Raw genomic sequence first — 20,697 nt, 5'->3', positions numbered from 1 at the left:
CTTACCCCTTACGGGGGGGGACAATTCCAAATAGTAATGAACAACATAGAGACAAGAGAAACACTCCTTAAAGGCGTAGAATGTGAAGGGAAAAAATACCTACCCTTCCTAGTCGGGAGTATTTTAAAAACCATAAAAATTGACATGTTTCCTCTAGAATATCTAGAGAAAGGGGAGGAAATCATTAAAACCATTTTCTCCAAGTGGGGGACTGTCCGAAATGTAACAATCGGACAAGACGCGGATATCCCAGAGTGGAAATCAGGGGAAGTGAGCATTTCAATCGAGATGAAAACAGAGGTCCCCAACTTGATTTTTTTAGGCTCAGCAAGAGTAATAGTCAATTATCCAGGCATAAGAAAACAATGTTTTTGGTACACCGCTTTGGGCCACCTTAGCGCTCACTGCCCGAAAAACAACACATGTCGCAACTGCTTATTGACAGAACACACATTGAATCAATGTGAGTCACCGTGCCGTAAATGTGGGAACACATCCCATAAAATAGACGTTTGTCCTAACCAGACCCTTTCAGAAAGAGTAGGAGGTGCCATAACACCTGCGGCAGTAGCCATTCCAGTAATCAGTCCTAAGCTCACAACACAGGACTCTCGAGCTACCGGCCAAACAGTAAACGAACCACAAACAACTGAATCAGAAGAGTTTCCAGCCCTACAACCCCATCTAATGCGACGACTACATTAGGAAACCAGGCAATAAGCGGGAACAACGCAGGAGGAAAAACTAGGAAGAAAAAGAAACGGAACGCTAAGAAATCTCACACCATTGAAATGGAAAGCAACAATAACAGCACAGAAACAGAGGAAATGGAAATCAATACCAGTTCAACAAAATGACCCATCACACCAGAAGAAGAAGGAGAAATGAAACAAAATAAACAAGACATTGAAAGCCAAATAGAAGCCTCAAGTTCGGAGGAACATGAGGAAGGAAATGAGATAATAACGCGAAACAACACAGAAAATGAGGAAGTAACCTCATCAGAAGAAGACACAGAGCAAGGAAACGATCCAAAACCCACGGAAGGAACAGACAATCCCAACAGACTCTTCTCACCCCATTACAAAACCGGTAGAAGGAGAAAAACCCCCATACGAAAATTCGAATATAACAAGACAAATCCTACTTGATCTTAGGGACAAACCTGAGATAAGGAACAAAGTCCACACATACAGGAAAAAGGAGATGCTTGTTTGCAATGTAAAGGCGAGCTAGATAGTCTTAGTATATGGATGAAGTGGGATAACTTCCATTACCACCGAATGAAATGGAATGAAAGCTTGAAGAGAATATGGAAACTAAATGATGAAGAGTCAGTACACGTACTCACAGTGATGGAAAACGTGGTAAAAGACTTTGAGATAGCGATTAAAAATTGGAGGGCAAATATGAGTTAAAAAAAAAAAAAAAAAAAAGCCCCTTCTAAGTTTTTACTTTTGGTTTTGTTTCTGTGTATTCACGTTTAGTCCACATAGGAGGGGGAAGACCTGAGAACCCGGGCTGCAAAGGTTTACGTCGAGGCGGTGCAGCTCCTTGTGGGCTGCATCACTCAGGCCGGGTTCTTCCCCCAACTCTCGGTTCTCTGGTTGATAAAGTCCACCTCAATACGATCCTGCTATCTCAGTTCTTGTTTTTAGTTGTAAGGCATAGTTTAAGAATAATCCAAGTTCCAAATTTTAACAAACTTTTTTCTTTTTTTTTTTTTTAGGGGTTACGAGATGACGTCTCCAGACACCTGGATTAATGATTTATAAGTTATGTTTTTCGGGTAAAGTGAAGTGTAAATTTTAAGTTTTTTTTTTAGAACAGGTGTAAGGAAATTATGTTTTACAGACCTTTTAGCCACAACCTCTGGGTTATTATACAGCTAAACAGGTTGACTGAGGCCTCTTTTTACCTCCTACTATCCTACTCTACCTTTCTTTAACTTCCCCTATTACTACCTGCTGACCCTCAGCAATCTTTATACTCCAAAGGCCGATGATGAAAGACATGAACTCCCGTTCTACCTCAATAAAGGTCAAAACTAGTCTGGGTAGTGGCCCTTCCCTTAATGCATAACATTAGACATATCCACATGGAGATGTGTTTTGCATTATGGGAGATACTGAGATAGGAGTGTTAGTAGCTTGCTCCACCTTTGCAAGGAGTCGTCCTGGTGTTGCACCACCTTACCCCAGTCCTGAAGATACTTTCAGGCGCAAACTTTGTTTGCTCACACTTGGATAAAGGATTAAACTAAATTTATTATATTCTTGACTGAGAGTCATGCACAACATATGTTGTGCTGCCACTGATCTCACTCAATGCTGAGGAAGGCATCTCCTCTCATAATGGGGGAGGGCATCTACTTCTCCTGGTGTGACAGTCCATCTTCAGAAAATGTATGCATTGTATGTATGAACAAATGAAGGAACATCACAAACATCCATGCCAAAGGCAGGATTTAAAAACCCACAGCCCTTTAGCTGGAGAGTGGATATGCTAACCACTTGTACCAGGCCAGCCATTTTGGCATTACCTGCAATATCTCTTGATATTTGCAGGTAATACTAAAATGGCTGACCTGGTTGGAAAAGTGGTTAGCATATCCTCAGGATTCAAACCCACAGCCAAAGGGCTTTGGGTTTGAATCCTGCCTTGGACATGGATGTTTGCGATGTCCATCATTTGTTCACGTAGACTTTACCAGTTCATGATCAAACAAATAAATTCATAAGGCAGTAAACCAAAATAAGATATTAATAATTACTTTAATCAAAATACACAATGCTTTATCCTAATTACATAGGACTTTCTTCAGGTGTAAAACAAAAACTAGCAGATAAAGAAACAGTAAAAGATTAACAAAGTGACAATCATATAGCTTTACAAGAATTGTTGATTTTAAAAATATTTCAAGTTATGCATTCACATTTACATGTTTGGCATAATTACCAGCTCTGTAATTTGACATACAATCCTTCTTTACTGAGAATTCCACATTAGCCACCTCCCAGGTGAAATCGACAGAATTACATCTGACAACAATATAAATAAACACCTTGGTTAAAGACAAATCCTGTGATGCAGTCACAAGACCCAGCTCACTCAATCCCTTAGTACCCTCCATCACATGCTGCTTCATGTCATTTTATTCCTTTCAATCTGTGTCCTCATAGTTGAAGCCCCCCCCCACAGTAATGACCTACTCTCACTCACTAAGTTTATTTGCTGATGCATACCATCCACATCATCCTTTGCATTTCCTGGCCTACAGCAGCAACCAACTATATATGAGGGTGGTTCCATAAGTTTCTAGTCTGACGAACTTTTAGAGGTGATAGAAAGAAAACAACTATGTTAATTAGAAAGGAATCAACACAGAATTAACAGAATCAGAATTAACATTTCTATGCCCTTGAAAAAATAGTCTGTACTTTTGTCTGCAAAATGACCTGAAACTGCATCTTTCATCTCATTGTCATCTGCAAATTTTTTTTCTCAAGGTCTTTCTTCCGTTTTGAAAAGGGGGGAGCATTCACTGGGTGCTAGATCTGGGCTGAAGGGTGGGTGTTCAATCTCATGGAAGTCACAGTCCTTCACTGCAGCCTTCGCAACAACGTATGGACTGAAGCAATGACATGAAGTAGGTGAACACCACAATTCAGCATTGTCTCTTCTCCTTTATGGCATCATGCAGTTTGTGCAGGAGTGAAGCATAATATTCTGCATTCATGGTGGTATGCCTTTCCTTGAAGTCAATCAAGAGAATTCCTGGCAATTCCAAAAGATTGTTGCCATGATCTTCTTGGTGGATTGAGTGACTATGGCTTTTCTCAGTGGTGGTTCACTTAGTTTGTGCTACTCCATGGATTCCCTTTTGGAAAGAGGATCATAATAAAGGACCATGATTTCATCTCCAGTGACAGTGGATTCCAGCACTTCTCTCTGATTCCCTTGGCAAAGCTCTAGAAATTTGCGGGAACAGGTCACACAATGCTACTTCTGAACTGAAGAGAAGTTGGGACACTCACCTTACACTGACCTTCATCATGTGAAGCTTCTCATGAATGATGCAAAAGACAGTTATAGAAACACACAACCTTGCTGAGATTTCTTTGAGGTTCAGCCATCTGTCACTGAGCAGTACCTCCTCAACAAGAGAGACATTTTCCTCAGTCTTCACTTCCACAGGCTGACCATCATGAGGATCACCTTCAATGCTCTCTCTCTCTCTCTTCCTAGGCAAAACTGTTTAGCCCATTCTTCACAGTGGAATATGAAGAAGCAGCTTCTCCATAAACACCATTCAATTGCTGTTTGATAGCACTTGGAGAAACCCTTCTTTGGTGAAAAACTTTATTACAGTGCAGTACTCAATGACTAACACTTAGCATGCCACGTGTTAGTCAGACGAGTGCCTCCAACTGAATGATGCTGGTAGAGAGTTGAAAATGGTACACTATCCTCCCCATAGATGGTGCTATCTTTCATGCATAGCATTTTAAAACTGGTGCAAATTTTGTATGCCAGGCCAGAAACGTTTGGAACCTACCTCATATTTTGCCCTGTTAGTCTCCATCTCACATCAGATGACTTCAAATGCACTGCTTGCTTTTCAACCCACTGATCTCCTGATGAACTCCTCTTTTTTGTCTGCTATCGTTAGTAATGCCTCTCCACCCTTAAAATAACAATCTTCATATTCTCTCCCAATAATCATATCATCTCCTCTTGGAGATAAACCTTAGTTGCTTTCTGTGCCCACAACTATCCCTACACTTTATAATGGTCATTCTATTCTGATTTGCAACTGTTGGATTCTGATTATATAGAGATTGAAGTAATTATTATTTGCTTCAGAATCCAACATGATCTCCCATCACATAGGCTAGACTTGTAAATATTATTTAATGTAAACAACTTATTTTAAAATTTAATATTCATATAACTACCTTTAACTTTATTTAATATTTAATTATTTAATCAAGATATATGTGTTAATAATGAAAAGACTGTGTTAAATATTATTAAGCTATTTTATTTATTACTATGTTAATATTATAAGAATTTGTATTTGATAAATTAACTGCGTATTATTTGAAATGTAAATATTCTCTATTTATTCCTGTTTGTAAAGTTTAGCGTTATGTAATAGCTCAATTTTATTATATTTTGTTTTGTTGTCATGGAAACGCATGAAGAAGCAAGCGCAAGTGGAACAGAGCGTGAGCTAGGACAAGGATAATAAAAAAATTATATAGAGGTAACAAGGGGGAGTTGGAATGGAAATTTTGAAGTGAAAGGAAGCAAGGGTATAAACTAGAGAGGTGGAAGTAAATAAAAAGTTCTCAAGGGCAGAAGTTAAAGGCGATAATAATTATAAGCAAAAAAAGACGAAGTGAATTTTATAGTTAGCTGAAAGTAAAGTCACCAGTGATAATTAAAGGAATTTAATGCTGCAATCAGATAATATGAAGAAACTGGATGTTCAGTGAAGAATTCTGATTAAACCCAGTTAATCTAGAATTGCGACTTAATTCCAAATCGCCCTAAGGAGAACTGCACAGTGTTTAATTATTTAATGAGTGGTAATAAGGATAATCAAAGTACCTTACAGTTGATATCCATAGTTGTGAAGCGTGATTAATAGTGTTTTAGTTATAATTGCAGAGAAGTCTTATAAATGTGTTCTTAAGTGCAACAAATATATTTTGAAAGTTATTCGCAATGTAATTGATGTACTAGGAACTGTTTCTGGTAAGCACTGACATATTGATCATTTTCAATGTATGAAGAATTGAATGTTAGTTACGCTACGTTTAACCTAACTTTAACTGTGGAAATTCTTTGCGAATGAGAATTTGAAAATAAAAATTGTTGAGAGATATTTACAGCAAATTAGTGCCTGCGGTGTTCTTTAAGCATATGACATAGCTGAGAACTGTGTGGAAACCATTCAGATAGGAAGTTCTATTGTATTTAATTAAGTGTAGGAACTTTGTGACTCAGAAACTGAGAAAGTGTATGTGATGCTTTGGAAGATTGAACTAATGTGATTGACTTGACCTAATGTTTAACTTGATCCTATTGTTTGAAATTAGAAGTGAAATGTATGTATGTATTATATAACTTATATTAAATGTTTTATTTTGTTAATCTAATCATTGTGTTTGCCTGAATTCCTTTTTATTGCACCGTTCATAAAAAAAATTTGAATCTTTCAGGAATCCCAAGTGGAAAACAAATACTTCGGCCAGAATGAATGAGGAGACTGCTAACTAACTATCTGTGAATTGATCCTGCTATTTTATATAGACTAATGTAAGGCTAGAGTGGTGCAGTATAATAGAAATTTCTCTACCTTGGATTGGTGACCAATTCATAATTGGTTGTTTTCTTTTTATGAAAGTAACTTATAACAAGATGGCGGATTCGAACATTGGAAAAAGAGAACGTCACGACACAACTTCCAGGAATTAAATCCAGCTTTTCCTCTACTCACACACTCTCTTATTGGTGCCTACACACATATCCTCATCTGCATTTTCTCTGAATCCCTAGTTTCCCTGAGTTTGCACTTCCAATCCTATCTTAATAGGCACACTCAAGCACTCATTAAACCCCCCTTCTCATCATACAATTCCTAATAGTCACGTGGGACTAAACCCTTAACCTAACTATATCATTCAAAGACAATCCCTAAAGTCATATTACACATCCCATCACCATCACCATCCAGCACATACCTATTGTGAGAGCTCACATATGGAAATAAGTCCTTGTTTCTCTTCCAAGACAAACTCTCTCCTTCACTCAGCCTATCAAACTTCTCATTACTTCTCTTGCTCAGATGCAAACCATCCTCAAACAACCCACAGATCAACATTCTTATTATTATAATACAGATGTCTCCATGGAGTCAGAGGACTTATCATGGAGACCCATGCTAACTATTATTATTACTACTATTACATGACACTTCCAGGGAGTCCAAGGGCTCATCGATGGAGGGCACCTGCTCTATAACTCTCTGTCTCCACCACTCAGTCCACCAACTACAGAGAACTGCATCATTTACACCAATGCCATCTACCACCCACCACTAGTCTTTTAACAGATAATCACAAACATTCATGCCGATGGTGGGATCTGAACCCGCAGCCTTTTGGCTGGAGAGCAGATATGCTAACCACTCAGCTAACCAGGCAAGCATAATGAATATATCATTAATTTGATATTTCATGAACAGAACCTCTTCACTCACTATATTCTTTCTTTATTATAAAGGTCTCTCTCTTCCTACACATCCTTATTATTGTACTGTTCATAATCATTGCTTTTCTTCTCATCACTACCATTATCTCTAGAGTCTAGATACTGATCTAAACTTTATTTAGATTTCAGCAGTATCTAGACTCTAGAGAGTGCTGACACTGCACTAAAAGAAGCTGTCCCTGTGATCAATCTCCAAGTGAGTCAGTGCAGTGAAGATTAATATTGATCTAAACTGCATTGAATAGAATATTGATATCTGATGATATCAATATTAATGTGAGATTTATAATTTATTTTAAAATATTCTTTAGCAATTTTAAAGTAAACAAACAGAGATGGAGTGCTTAAGGGTCAAAGCTGTATAAAGTTGTATAAAGCTGAGAGGAGACCTCCACATAGCCTTTAAAGGAATGCGGAGAACTGACCTAATGTCCAATCCTCATCTTCTCGTGGTGTACCCTGTTAGGTATCTACTGGATACTGAACAAATGAGGATGGGCTGGCAATTTGGGATTTAGCCGACCAAATTGTATTCTTATTGGCTTAAACCAAAATACAAAATGATGGTACAACATGACAGAATTCCATGCCGGCTGAGGTGTCACCTGGTTAAAAAAGGCTCCGTTGTTTTTGCCAGGGCAAACAGCAAAAAGTCAGCTACTGGAACAAATCTGAAAACACACCCCAACTCAACATCATAGTTAAAGATTGGTACTATCAACATAAGAAGCCTGAACTGCAAAGAAATGGAGCTAGCTAAGGAATTAGATAAGTACCAGATCAACTAACAGGTGTGACAGAAACGAAAAAAGACAAAAACTGGTGAGATCTTTCTGAGCAATAAATACAAACTGTCATATTCAGGCAATGACAATCAAGGAAAAGAAGAGTAGCTATAGTATTCAACACTAAATATGAGGCTAACTTCTTGAATGGCAGGCAATTTCAAGTTGAGTGATGTGGGCAGATATCAAGAACGGGGAACTGGACAATGAGACTTATTTGTGTCTATGGTCCCACAGAAGATTTTACACTAAGGGAGAAGTGGAGGAATTTTTTTAGGCTTTAGAGAAAGCAACTAACATAATGAAAAAGGAAAAGACCTTGTTGGGGATTTAAATTGCAGAGTATTAATTGACATACAAAAATATTTTGGGAAAATTTGGAGAAAAGAGCAAAGCTAATACTAATGGCAAATACCTGTTGGATTTCTGCTCAGGACATGGACTGGTTATTACTAACACCATCTTCAAACATAAAAATGTGCACAAATTCACATGGAGAGAAGAGGCAAGGAATAAAAAAGTCTCATTGACTATGTTGTTGTCAATAGTGATGTTCTCTCCCTGGTGCAGGACACCAGAGTGTACAAACGATTTGAAATTGGAAATGATCACTATTTTATCTTGAGCAGGATAAAATTGAAGTTCATTTTGAAAAGCAGAATATTTAAAAGTTTTAAAGTAAATAAAAGTTGAGCAGCTCTCCAACGTGAACTGTAGACTAAAATACACAAAGATTATTGAAGAAAAAATGAAAGTGTTTGAGAACAGGAACCAAACCTTAGAGATTCAGTGGCAAGCCTTGAAGAAAACATTGATTGATTCAGCCAAAGAGGCATGTGGTGAGGTTGTCTGCAAGGATAGAAAAATCAGAACTCCAGGGTGATTACAGGAAGTTAAAGAGTCAGCAAAGGAATAGAAGAAAGCATATCAAAAGTTCCTAGCAAATAAGTCAGCTTGTGCTCTTAGAGAATACAGAGACAAATGTAAAAAACTGTGTAAAACTAGCTAAACAAAAGTCATGAGAAGACTTTGGTAAGAACATAGAAAATAAATATCAAGAAGGTAGCAAGATATTCTGGAGGGTGTTGAAGAAGCTCAGAAATGGTGGAAAGTGTGTGTTGTAAAATGAATTAGAGATGATAAAGGTGACATGAAAACTGGAGAAAAAGATATCCTTGAAGTATGGAGTAATTACTTCGAAAAATTGCTAAATGAAACAAGCAGTGATAGCAGTGGTAAAAAACACTCAACAGGCATACAGTCAGGAATACATATCCATACTTGAAGTAAAAAAAGCCATCAATGGCTTGAAATGTGGAAAGGCAGCAGGAATAGATGATATTAGACCAGAAATACTGAAGTATGGAGGTATAAAAGTCTTTCAGTGGCTGCACTGCATAGTTCAGAAGGCCTGGACAGAGGGACGAATTCTCAATGATTGGAGTAGACCTCTCATAGTACCCATATATATAAAAAAAGGGAAATAAAACTGAATGTGTAAATTACAGATATATTTCCCTACTGAGTGTTCCTAGTAAGATTTATGCAAGTATACTTGAGAAACGGTTGAGAAAAATTGTGGAAGAAAAGCTTGGTGAAGAACAAGCTGGATACAGGCCGAATAGAGGCTGTTAGGATCAGATCTTCACTTTACGACAAATAGTTGAGAAATAATGGGAATATAACAAAGATCTGTATTTAAGTTTTGTAGATCTGGAAAATGCATATGACAAGGTGCCTAGAGAGAAGCTGTTCAATACAATCCAGTTATATGGTGTCAATGGGGCATTATATCAAGGAATACTTAGTCTTTATTTGAGTTGTAAGTCAGCAGTTAGAATTGAAGGAAGTACAGGAAGATGGTTTAATGTTAAATATGGTGTCAGACAAGGACGAACATTATCCCCTCTGTTATTCATTATCTATATTGATCACATTATGAAGGAAAGTGGTAATAAACCTGATATCAAAATTGGAGATGTTAATGTCAGCTCTTTGCTTTATGCGGATGATGTTATACTTCTAAATAAATCCGCTACAAGTCTGCAAGATTCTCTGACTAAATTGAATAGCTGTTGTAATAGATATGGTATGAGGGTCAGCAATAAAAAGACAAAGACAATGAAAATAGGCAGAATCATTGAAAATGTCAACTGCGTTGTGAATGGAGAACCTGTGGAACAAATAAAATATTTCAGCTACTTAGGCATGATTTTTAGTGAAGATGGTAAATTAAATATAGAAATGGACAACAGAATCAACAAAGCTGGTATGATAGGAAGTCAACTGAATAAATTCATATGGAATAAGAGAGAAATTAGTCAGAACACTAAATTAGCTGTATACAAGACAGTGTTCAAACCAGTTTTAACTTATGGATCTGAAAGCTGGGTCAGAAGTAAAACACTTGACCAAAGACTAGAGACTGCAGATATGAGAGTCCTGAGAAAGATGAGGGGCACGAACAGATGGCATCAATAGCAGTATCATATTAACATCAAGGATATTAGGAAAGAACTTGACACTGTCAGCATTCAGAATGAGTTAGCAGAACTAATCTCAGGTGGCATGGTCACTTAAACAGAATTTGCGAGGAAAGATTAGCAAAACAAGTGTTCTCTGCAAGGTTGGTAGGAAAACGACCCAAAGGACGACCAAGATATAGGTAGATTGATACGGTGAAAAGTGCCTTAGATGATAGAAATATAAGATCTGATAATTTTGGAGTCTTGACAAGTAACAGACTGATTGGGAGGAAAATTGTAAATAGGAAGTTAGTAATGATGTAAATTTTTCATGTAATACTATCATATCCTGTACGACTCTTAAGGGTACATGACAGGAATTTGATGATGATGACAAACAGAGATAAATATAATAAAAATTAGTTGTTGTTTTTTTTACTAAAGTATTAAATATATATTTATACTTAATACTTTAATATTAAATAACTTAATAATAACTTAAATATTAGAAATTAGAAGCACAAGAAATAACTTAAATCTACTAGACACACACACACACAAAAATTGCTTGCCCAATGTATTGGTCTATTTTATATAAATATTGTTATTAGTAATGCTTTCAAAAGCTAAATATTATGATCACAAAATAAAGTAATACATTATTTAATTTTTAATGCACATTACACATAATTATACAGGAATATCCTTTCCTTTCAATGTGGGTTTAACCACGCTACTGGCCAAGACGTCTATGGACGTCAAGTTTACCATGGATGCAAAGTGCACATTAAAATTTTAATAACATTGATTTTACATTGAAATATGATGGATATGAAGTGTATGAGAATGCGTGTTTGATCCATAATGGCCGGTAAGGTGGTTAAAATGTATGTCACTAATGCTTATTATTCATTCACATAAGGGACTTCATATGTCCTCCATATCTTTTCCTTAATAAAGTCCTGCAGAGAGGAGTCATTCATACGTACAGTGAATAAATCATTCAGCCAGGAGGAATTCATTGATCTTAGTTTCCCTTTTATTAAATTTACAGACTAAAATATCATACGATGACATACTTGCCAGTAAAATGGCTACAATTTCAAGCAGTTTTGAAAGAAATAAAAACCTGTTCTTATTACTCATTGTTCTTTCAAAAACCTTTTCTATGTATAAATACTTCCCCACAACTCTAAGCTCATTACCATTTGTTTCCCAAATTTACCGAAACTGTTTCTTCATTATCATTGAAATATTTACTGAAAATCTTAATTTTTTTCTTTCCCAAAATCTTCCAGATCTTCAGGACAGGTAAATTTGAGGCAGCTTTAGCAATTTCTGATTCATTTTCACTAAATCTTTTTATCAAGCAGATTATTCCTTCATCTATTAGATTTTTTGTTCAACATTCAAATAGCTCTCTGCATTCATTATCTGAATGCCAATGTATGTCTTCATTTTCTTAAACAAGACTTGAGATGTTGTAGCATCATCTCCTGTTCCACTGCAGAGTAGTTGTTAACAAGTGCAGTCATTGCCCCCACTCTAACAGACACCAACCTTACTGAATGCAGGTACTTGAACTTCAGGATTTTTCCTTGTAACATGGCTACTACTTTTCTCAATTTCTTTCTTTCCCAAGATTTTTTGTTCAACATTCAAATAGCTCTATTAAAAAAAATGAATTCTATTAAAAAAAGTATATAATTTTTTACTACTGTTTCAATTTTAGCAACAAAAGGAACTTCTTTAATAGAATTTAAAACAAGATTCAAGTTATGTGCAATACAGTATGTTGATATAAGATCTGGCACATCTCTCTTTAATTTTGACACTAGCCCATTATTCTTTCTCAGCATGTTAGCTGCTCCATCTGTTCCGATGCTTACTAACCAAATACAAGTTCTTCAATGAAATTACCATAATAAATGCCTCTTTCTGTTTCTGATTTTTACCAGTATATTGCATTTAATGGACAACTTCCTGCTCATTTGAAATATCTGTAGAAACATCTAGAAAAGCCTGAATCTATTGGTCTTCAATTTCCTTAAATAATTCTTGTTTAATAACATCAGCAATAACAGACATGTCATTTTGGTGTTGCCTAAATTAATTTAATTCATTGACAATCACCCCTGATCAAATAAACTGACAGTGAATGACATGTTTTAAAATGGGAAAAAAATGTGTGAATTATGCGAAGCAAATAATATATTCTGAACGGACCTAGAACCAGGCTGAAAATTCACAGATATATATATATGCTTCTTAAATAATAATCTTAATATATATATATATATATATATATATACATATTAAGAAGAATGGTGTGCTGGCCAGTGCAGTTTGCTAGGGAAGGGAAAAAAGCCTTGGTTATAAATAAAAAAAAAATGATAAAATAATGCAGAGCCAATATAAGAAAAATTAATGGTGTAAAAATAAAATCATATTTTCATAACCCATTTTCATTCTCAAAAGGAAGTAAATGATATTCTTTTTTCAGTCCTAACATTCTGGAATCACCAGTCAGATCACCTTTCACCACTAACAAGGTTAAGTGCATCCCCATGGCATAATAACATAAGAGATCATGTTCCTAATCTTAATTCATATTTTATTTGCATGCACCTGTGTTGCCCATGATCAATTTTACAAGCTGAAGTTTCTTCCAAGCGAAAAATCCTGCTTACATGTGCCAAAGATCAATGAATTGGCTTTAAAAAAAGTTCCTCTGGTCAGTGAGAATTGAAACCTATAATGGTCTTTCTTCTGTAAACTGAGCATCATGACTATGAAAACCTATAAAACAATATTATGTATATTTTGATATTAAGGTAGGATTATATCAAGGATAAGCCTTTTACTTATTTCTGTCCATTGCAATTCTAGCAGCAGTGAAAGAAAACAGACACATTGTGATATGCTGCTGTATGAAGAGATGATAGTTATGTGAAAATCAAAACAAGATATACAAATAAAATCTGTGGAGTGACAAGAAAATCTACAAATGTAAGTATTGAAAATAAATGTGACTTTCATGACAATTAGGAATAATTAGGATAGTGAAATGTGAGAAAAATTTAAATACAATGATCTCTCAGTCATCTGACCTTCATCCTTGAATGGGTTAGCATGTTGACTGAGTTTTTGGTAGCACCATATAAGTGTGCCTTCAGTTATTCAATCAGGAAATAACTTTTCCACTGTGGTCAGGTAACTGATGGATTACTACTTAGGAATCAAGATAGCAAGGAAATAGGAAGTTATGAAAGTGGTATAAGAGAAAGAGTGAAGGTAGGTCAAGCAAAATAGAAAATAATGTCTGCACATGCTAAAATGTTTCCTATGAACCTAAAAAAAAAATAAACTCATGATATGATCAACTCTGTACTGATCAAAAATGGATTCTTAGAAGGAAAAAAGAACAATAACTGGAAAGGGTAGAGATGAAAAATGTGTGTATACAGTTCAGTTAGTTGTCAGAAAGATAAAAAAAAAAAAATTGTCTTAAACGGGCTCAACACACTGTGGAGGAATGAGGCAGAGTCAGGTTAGGAAAGCATTTGATGTGATAGTAGCAAGAAAGCATTTAAGAAAGGGATAATTGTTTATAACTGTTTTTATATTTTCATGGTTTGTAGTATCCATATTTTTAAATTAATATTGGCAAAAATTGCATAAAACAGTAAAACCATTTAATGACTAGTTTTGTATATCATTATTGCATACTTCTTAAGAGTGATACAAGAAACACAAATATAAAGAGGTATTGACAAGGAGATTTCTGAATTACAAACTGTCATTTTATAATTAATTCATCACCTACTATATGCTGAATGTAGGAACGAGATATCATGAGCATGGGTCATTTACAGGACATAGCATATCATACTTTGTTCTGTAAAAAAGGCAACATAAAAGATCAATACATAGATCTTTTATGTTGCTGAGTTGATTTAAGATCATACCTTGCTTTTTTATTACACTAGTTTGGAAATTGTATCATCTTACTAGCCTCCTTAAATTTGCATACATAAGTATTAAATTTTAAGTATGCTATTTTAGTGAACTGCCAATTAATTTGATGGCTTTCGTTAATGGTGTGAAAGGCCAATCTAATTTATATGTCCATTTTTTCCTCCACATCTCTGAAATGTTCTTTTTGATGGATTTTTCCAGACTGTCCCATATGTCCAACTTAACAAAGACCACAATTACAATAGATTTTATAAACTCCTGGTCTCTTCATAGGTTGAAGAAGTTGTTTTGCAATCTTAACATCATGGAGACTTTCTGTAGGTCTAAAGGCAGCTTTCAAGTTATGCTCTTGTAGAACTTTTACTTTTTTGTCTGTAATGTTTTTGATATAAGATAAAGAAACTGTGCCTTTGGTCATCTGGTTGTTGTCTTTAAGCCTTTTAAATATAAGTTATTTCCTTGTTTCTTTTATTATCATCACTTGATAATGTAATCATTCTCTCTTTCAATGTTTTGATGGATAAGAACTGGCATGTAGATACCGACCTGTATTAAACTTTTTTTTTTTATGTATACATCAAAGTAAGATTGTTATGATTTTCAACTGAGGGTAGAACATTTAAGAAGGAAATGGATCATCTTTTTCTTATTGTAATGTAAAATGTTCCTCTCAGAACAATTCAAATGGAACTTTTTTATCTATCTGGATAGCTATCCATATCAAAACAATTTACTTGTTCCTTTGAAGATATATTTCTGGGTTGGAGGAAAAATTTTCCATTTGAGAAAAAAAAAAAAATCATTTCAGTAACATAAATTTTATAGGGGTGCTTAAGAGTCAAAGCTTTATAACTGAGAAGACACCTCCACATAGCCTTTAAAGAAATGCGGAAAACCGACCAGGACTTCTGACCTAATGTCCAATCCTCACCTTCTCGTGGTGCACCCTGTTGGCTATCTACCTGGATACTGAACAAACGAGGATGGGCTGGCAATTTGGAATTTAGCCGACCAAATTGTATTCTTATTGGCTTAAACCAAAATACAAAATGATGGTACAACATGACAAAATTTCATGCCGGCTGGGGCGTCACCCAGTTAAAAAAGGCCCCGATGTTTTCGGCAGGAAACCAGAGCAACAGCGAAATGTAAGCTAGTGGAACAAATCTGAAAACACACCCCAACTCAACATCACCAGAGTTAAAGATCGGTACTATCAACATAAGAAGCCTGAATGGTAAAGAAATGGAACTAAGAAATGGAGGAATTAGATAAGTACCAGATCGACATAATAGGGGTGATGGAAACAATAAAGACAAAAACTGGTGAGATCTTTCTGAACAATATATAAAAAATGTTACGTTCAGGAAATGACAATCAAGGAAAAGAAGGATTGGGCATAGTATTCAACACTAAATACGAGGCTAATCTTCTTGAATGGCAGGCAGTCTCAAGTAGAGTGATGTGGGCTAATATCAGAATGGGGCAACTGGACAATGAGACTTATTTGTGTCTATGGTCCCACAGAAGGTTCTACTAAGATAGAAATGGAGGAATTTTTTGAGGCTTTAGAGAAAGCAACTGATATAATGAAAAAGGAAAAGTTGGTCCTTATTGGAGATCTAAATAGCAGAGTAGGAAATGATTGTCAGACATACAAAAATAGTTTGGGAAAATTTGGAGAAAAGAGCAAAGCTAATAATAATGGCAAATACCTGTTGGATTTCTGCTCAGGACATGGACTGGTTATTACTAACACCATCTTCTAACATAAAAATGTGCACAAATATACATGGAGAGAAGAGGCAAGGAATAAGAAAAGTCCCATTGACTATGTTATTGTTGAGAGTGATGTTTTCTCCCTGGTACAGGACACCAGAGTGTACAGAAGATTTGAAATTGGAAGTGATCACTATTTAGTCTTGAGCAGGATGAAATTGAATTTCATATTGAAAAGAAGAACATGTAAGAAAGTTTTCAAGAGAATAAAAGTTGAGCAGCTCTCAGATATGAACTGTAGACTAAAATACACAAAGATTATTTAAGAAAAAATGAAAGAGTTCTCAAATAGGCTTTTGAGAACAGGAACCAAGCCTTGAAGAAAACCCTGACTGACTCAGCCAGCATGTGGTGAGGTTGAGGAGTAGATGATATTCGACCAGAAATGCTGAAGTATTGTGTTATAAAAGTCTTACAGTGGCTGCAATGCATACTTCAGAAGGCCTGAACAGACGGACGAATTCCCGATGATTGGAGTAGAGCTCTCATAGTACCCATATATAAAAAGGGAAATAAAACTGAACATGAAAATTATAGAGGTATTTCCCTACTGAGTGTTCATGGGAAGATTTATACAAGTATATTTGAGAAACGTTTGAGAAGAATTGTGGAAGAAAAGCTTGGTTAAGAACAAACTGGATTCAGGCCAAATAGAGGCTGTCAGGATCAGATCTTCACTTTACGACAAATAGTTGAGAAGTCATTGAAATATAACAAAGATCTGTATTTAAGTTTTGTCGATCTGGAAAAGGTATATGACAAGGTGCCGAGAGAGAAGCTGTTCAATGTGCTACAGTTATATGATGTCAATGGGGCATTATATCAAGCAATACTTAGTCTTTATTTGAGTGGTAAGTCAGCAGTTAGAATTGAAGGAAGTACAGGAAGATGGTTTAATGTTAAATCTGGTGTGAGAAAAGGATGTACATTATTCCCTCTGTTGTTCGTTATCTATATGGATCACATTATGAAGGAAAGTGGTATTAAACATGATATCAAAATTGGAGATGTTAATATCAGCTCCTTGCTTTATGCAGACAATGTTATACTTCTAAATTAATCCGCTACAAGTCTGCAAGATTCCCTGACTAAATTGAATAACTGTTGTAATAGATATGGTATGAAGGTCAGCAATAAAAAGACAAATACAATGAAAATAGGCAGAATCGTTGAAAATGTCAACTCCATTGTGAATGGAGAACCTGTGGAACAAGTAAAACATTTCAACTACTTAGGCACGATTTTTAGTGAAGATGGTAAATTAAATATGGAAAGAGACAACAGAATCAACAAAGCTGGTATGATAGGAAGTCAATTGAATAAATTCATATGGAGTAAGAGAGAAATTAGTCGGAACACTAAATTAGCTGTATGAGCTAATTTAACGTTCCGACCAAAAAAGTTGTTCAAACCAGTTTTATCTTATGTATCTGAGAGCTGGGTCAGAAGTAAAACACTTGACCAAGGACTAGAGACCGCAGATATGAGAGTCCTGAGAAAGATTAGGGGACGAAACGACCCAGAGGAAGACCAAGATATAGGTGGATTGATATGTTAAAAAGTGTCTTAAAAGATAGAAAAATAAGATCTGATAATGTTGGAGTCTTGGTGATTTTTCAGGAAAATTGTAGATAGGAAGTTAGCAATGATGTAAATTTTTCATGTAGTACTATCATATGCTGTACACCCCTTGAGGGTACATGCAGGAATTTGATGATGATGATGAAATTTTATAGGAATAGTGGATATTAAAGATCCAACATATACATACACACACATATATATATATATATATATATGGCTCCTGACCTTGTGACCACTTTTGCAAAGTATGCCATGCAGTTGAAACTGTAGGGCATCTCTTCTACCAGTGTTAACCAGTGCAGAGCATTTGACATAGGCTGGCTGAGGTGCTTAATATCTCAGTGCCGACTTTGTCTGAAGTAGTACTATTACAGTTCTCCCCCCTCCTGGTTAGAAAAAATAAAAATATATTTTTTCTCATCAATGTTCTAAAGTATCATATATCATATATGGAAAATATGTAAAGAACATCTCCTCACTGAAGAAAATAGAGTCTACCATCATATTAGGAACTGCTTCTCCACCTATTTCCCTTGATTCATGGAGCAGGAGATACCTCTTTGGTGAAGAATGGTTTTTAAGGAGATGGTGTTGGCCACCAACCACATACCATATCATACAAGGGAGAATTAAAGTTTGCATATATCTGTAACATCATTGTTTTCATGACATTTAAACTTAGATTTTAATATCTTAGTCTAATTTCATTTTATTCCAATGTAGAGGGATTGGTCTGAACAAATTCAGGCTGCGAAGGCCAACACTGAGGCAGTCCTGAGCCCTTTTAGGACGGGATCTCCTGGGCCAGGTTTCCTCAGTTTGCTCACTTGTTTTTATTAATTTATTCCATTTTGCAGGATTTTTTTTTAATTCTTCATATACGGTTTTTATGGTATTATTTTTTTTCTTTCTTATTTGTTTACTTTTTTAGGTTTTTATGTATTTTTCCCTTTTGGGACTTTTCCTTTAACCACCTTACCGGCCATTATGGATCAAATACACATCCTCATACACTTCGTATCCATCATATATTTCAATGTAATATCAAAGGTATTACAATTTTAAAATGCACTTTGCATCCATGGTAACTTGGACGTATACACTAGACCCTCGACTATCCGGCCTAATGTGGCAGAAGGGTAGGCCGGATAACACAAAAGCCAGATAGGCCAGAGTTCTAGGCCTACCTTTTCACATTTGTGTGAAAAGGTAGGCCTAAGATGAAAGAGTCAAAATTTACAGTTTTTAGTTTTTGAAAAAGTCCTTGATAGATGACTGCTTCGCCCTTTTAGCCCTCTTCTGCGACACAATGTCCCTTCACTTACACAAGCAGATGATATCAGTTGGCATCGCTTCCTCCTGCTCACTAATATACTACAGCGCTGCCTCAATTGTCTTGAACCCTTCCGAATGTGGGATGAGATTTTTTCCTGTCATCTAAGGATGCCTTCCTCCTCCTCTTCTTCTTCCCCCTGTGTCACCATTTCCACAATATCGTTGTCAGTTATTTCAACAACTTCTTCATTTGACATCCATTCTGTAATGTCATCTGCATTGACATCGTCAGCTCGGCACATTTTTGAGCAACGAAACAAGTTTATCGTTTTCATCTTCCACTTCGGTTTCACACACGGGTCCAAGGTTGAAATGTCCACTTTCATGGTCCAAAAGAATTTTCCAAGACTTTACAAGTGATATGTTTTGAATCTCTTCTCATACTTCGGCCAACCACCTTATGACATCTAGCAAGTCAATCTTTTTCAGAGTGGTTATGCAGTCTTCATTATTATCAATCGCTGATATCAATGAACTGAGAAGATGCCGACGATACTTTTTCTTTAGCATTTCAAGGATGCCCTGGTCCATTGGCTGACAAACAGCAGTCACATTGGGTGGTAAAAATAAAACTTTGATGTCTCCATCTGTGAGTTCGTCATTGGCAGGATGCGAAGGTGCATTGTCAAGAAGTAGCACAGCTTTTCTCGGCAAATTGTTGTTTTTCAAATGTTTTTCTACGGTCAGTACGAATTCATTTTGAACCAGGTTATGGAACCAAGATTTCTGAATTCATCCATGCTTTCTTTTGATGTGTGTAATATAGGGGTAGTGATTCCTGATTTTTCAGTTTTTTAAAAGCTCTAGGTTTCTTTGATTTTCCTATTAACGTAAGCCTAAGCGCTTGTGGTTGCCAGTTGTACTACTGCAAGCCAAGATGGTGACTCGTTCCTTGCTTTTCTTGTATCCTGGTGCAGCGGCTTCTTTTTTTGATGCAAGCATTTTTGTAGGGAGCATCTTATAATTTAAACCGGTCTCATCGCAGTTGTACAACTGCTCCCCAGAAATTCCCTCCTTTTCAATAAGCTTAAAAAGATAGTCTTTGAACAAAGGTACAGCCTCTTTATCAGCAGATAAAGCCTCCCCACTTATGGTAATCTGGCAAATACTGAATAGTTTTTTCCACCAATCTAACCATCCATCACTGGCATTAAATTCTGAATCTTCTCCTTCTACATGTATTTGTCACTTAAATTGCAATGCTTTTTCCTGCAATATCGGCCCAGTAACAGGCAAGCCTTTTCCTCTTAAATGTTCATGCCACAAAAATAAAGCTTCCTCAACTTCTTTATGCTTACCTTTCACCATCATTTTTCTTACTTTCATTCCACTTCCACTAGCTTGGGCAGCACGCCACTTTTCAATTTCTGCTCGATTTTTCTTCCAGTCTCCAACTGTACTTTTCCCGACTCCTACTTCTGAAGCAATAGTTTTTGCTGTTACCCCAGTCTAGTTGCTATAAAGTGCAGAGTTTCTCCTTCATAGTCACT

The 20,697-nt window shown here is 36.0% G+C and overlaps 1 protein-coding gene across 1 annotated transcript in view; it reads right to left on the bottom strand.

Moving 5' to 3' along the window:
• LOC150105034 (MAGUK p55 subfamily member 7-like) overlaps window positions 1–20,697 on the bottom strand; it is a 256,968-nt gene that overhangs the window by 220,868 nt on the left and 15,403 nt on the right. Inside the window, exon 2 of the mRNA XM_090395105.1 lies at window positions 12,097–12,199. Within this exon, the coding sequence (XP_090251231.1) occupies window positions 12,097–12,199 (103 nt within the window). The remainder of the gene's footprint in view (window positions 1–12,096; window positions 12,200–20,697) is intronic.

The sequence above is a fragment of the Typopeltis vanoorti genome, chromosome 7 (genome assembly GCF_054136105.1).
Source record: "Typopeltis vanoorti isolate ZY-2024b chromosome 7, IOZ_Tvanoo_1.0, whole genome shotgun sequence".
In the NCBI taxonomy this organism is placed as follows: domain Eukaryota; kingdom Metazoa; phylum Arthropoda; class Arachnida; order Uropygi; family Thelyphonidae; genus Typopeltis; species Typopeltis vanoorti.
The sequence above is the reverse complement of the archived record's forward strand: the minus strand, read 5'-3'. Positions and strand labels throughout refer to the sequence as shown.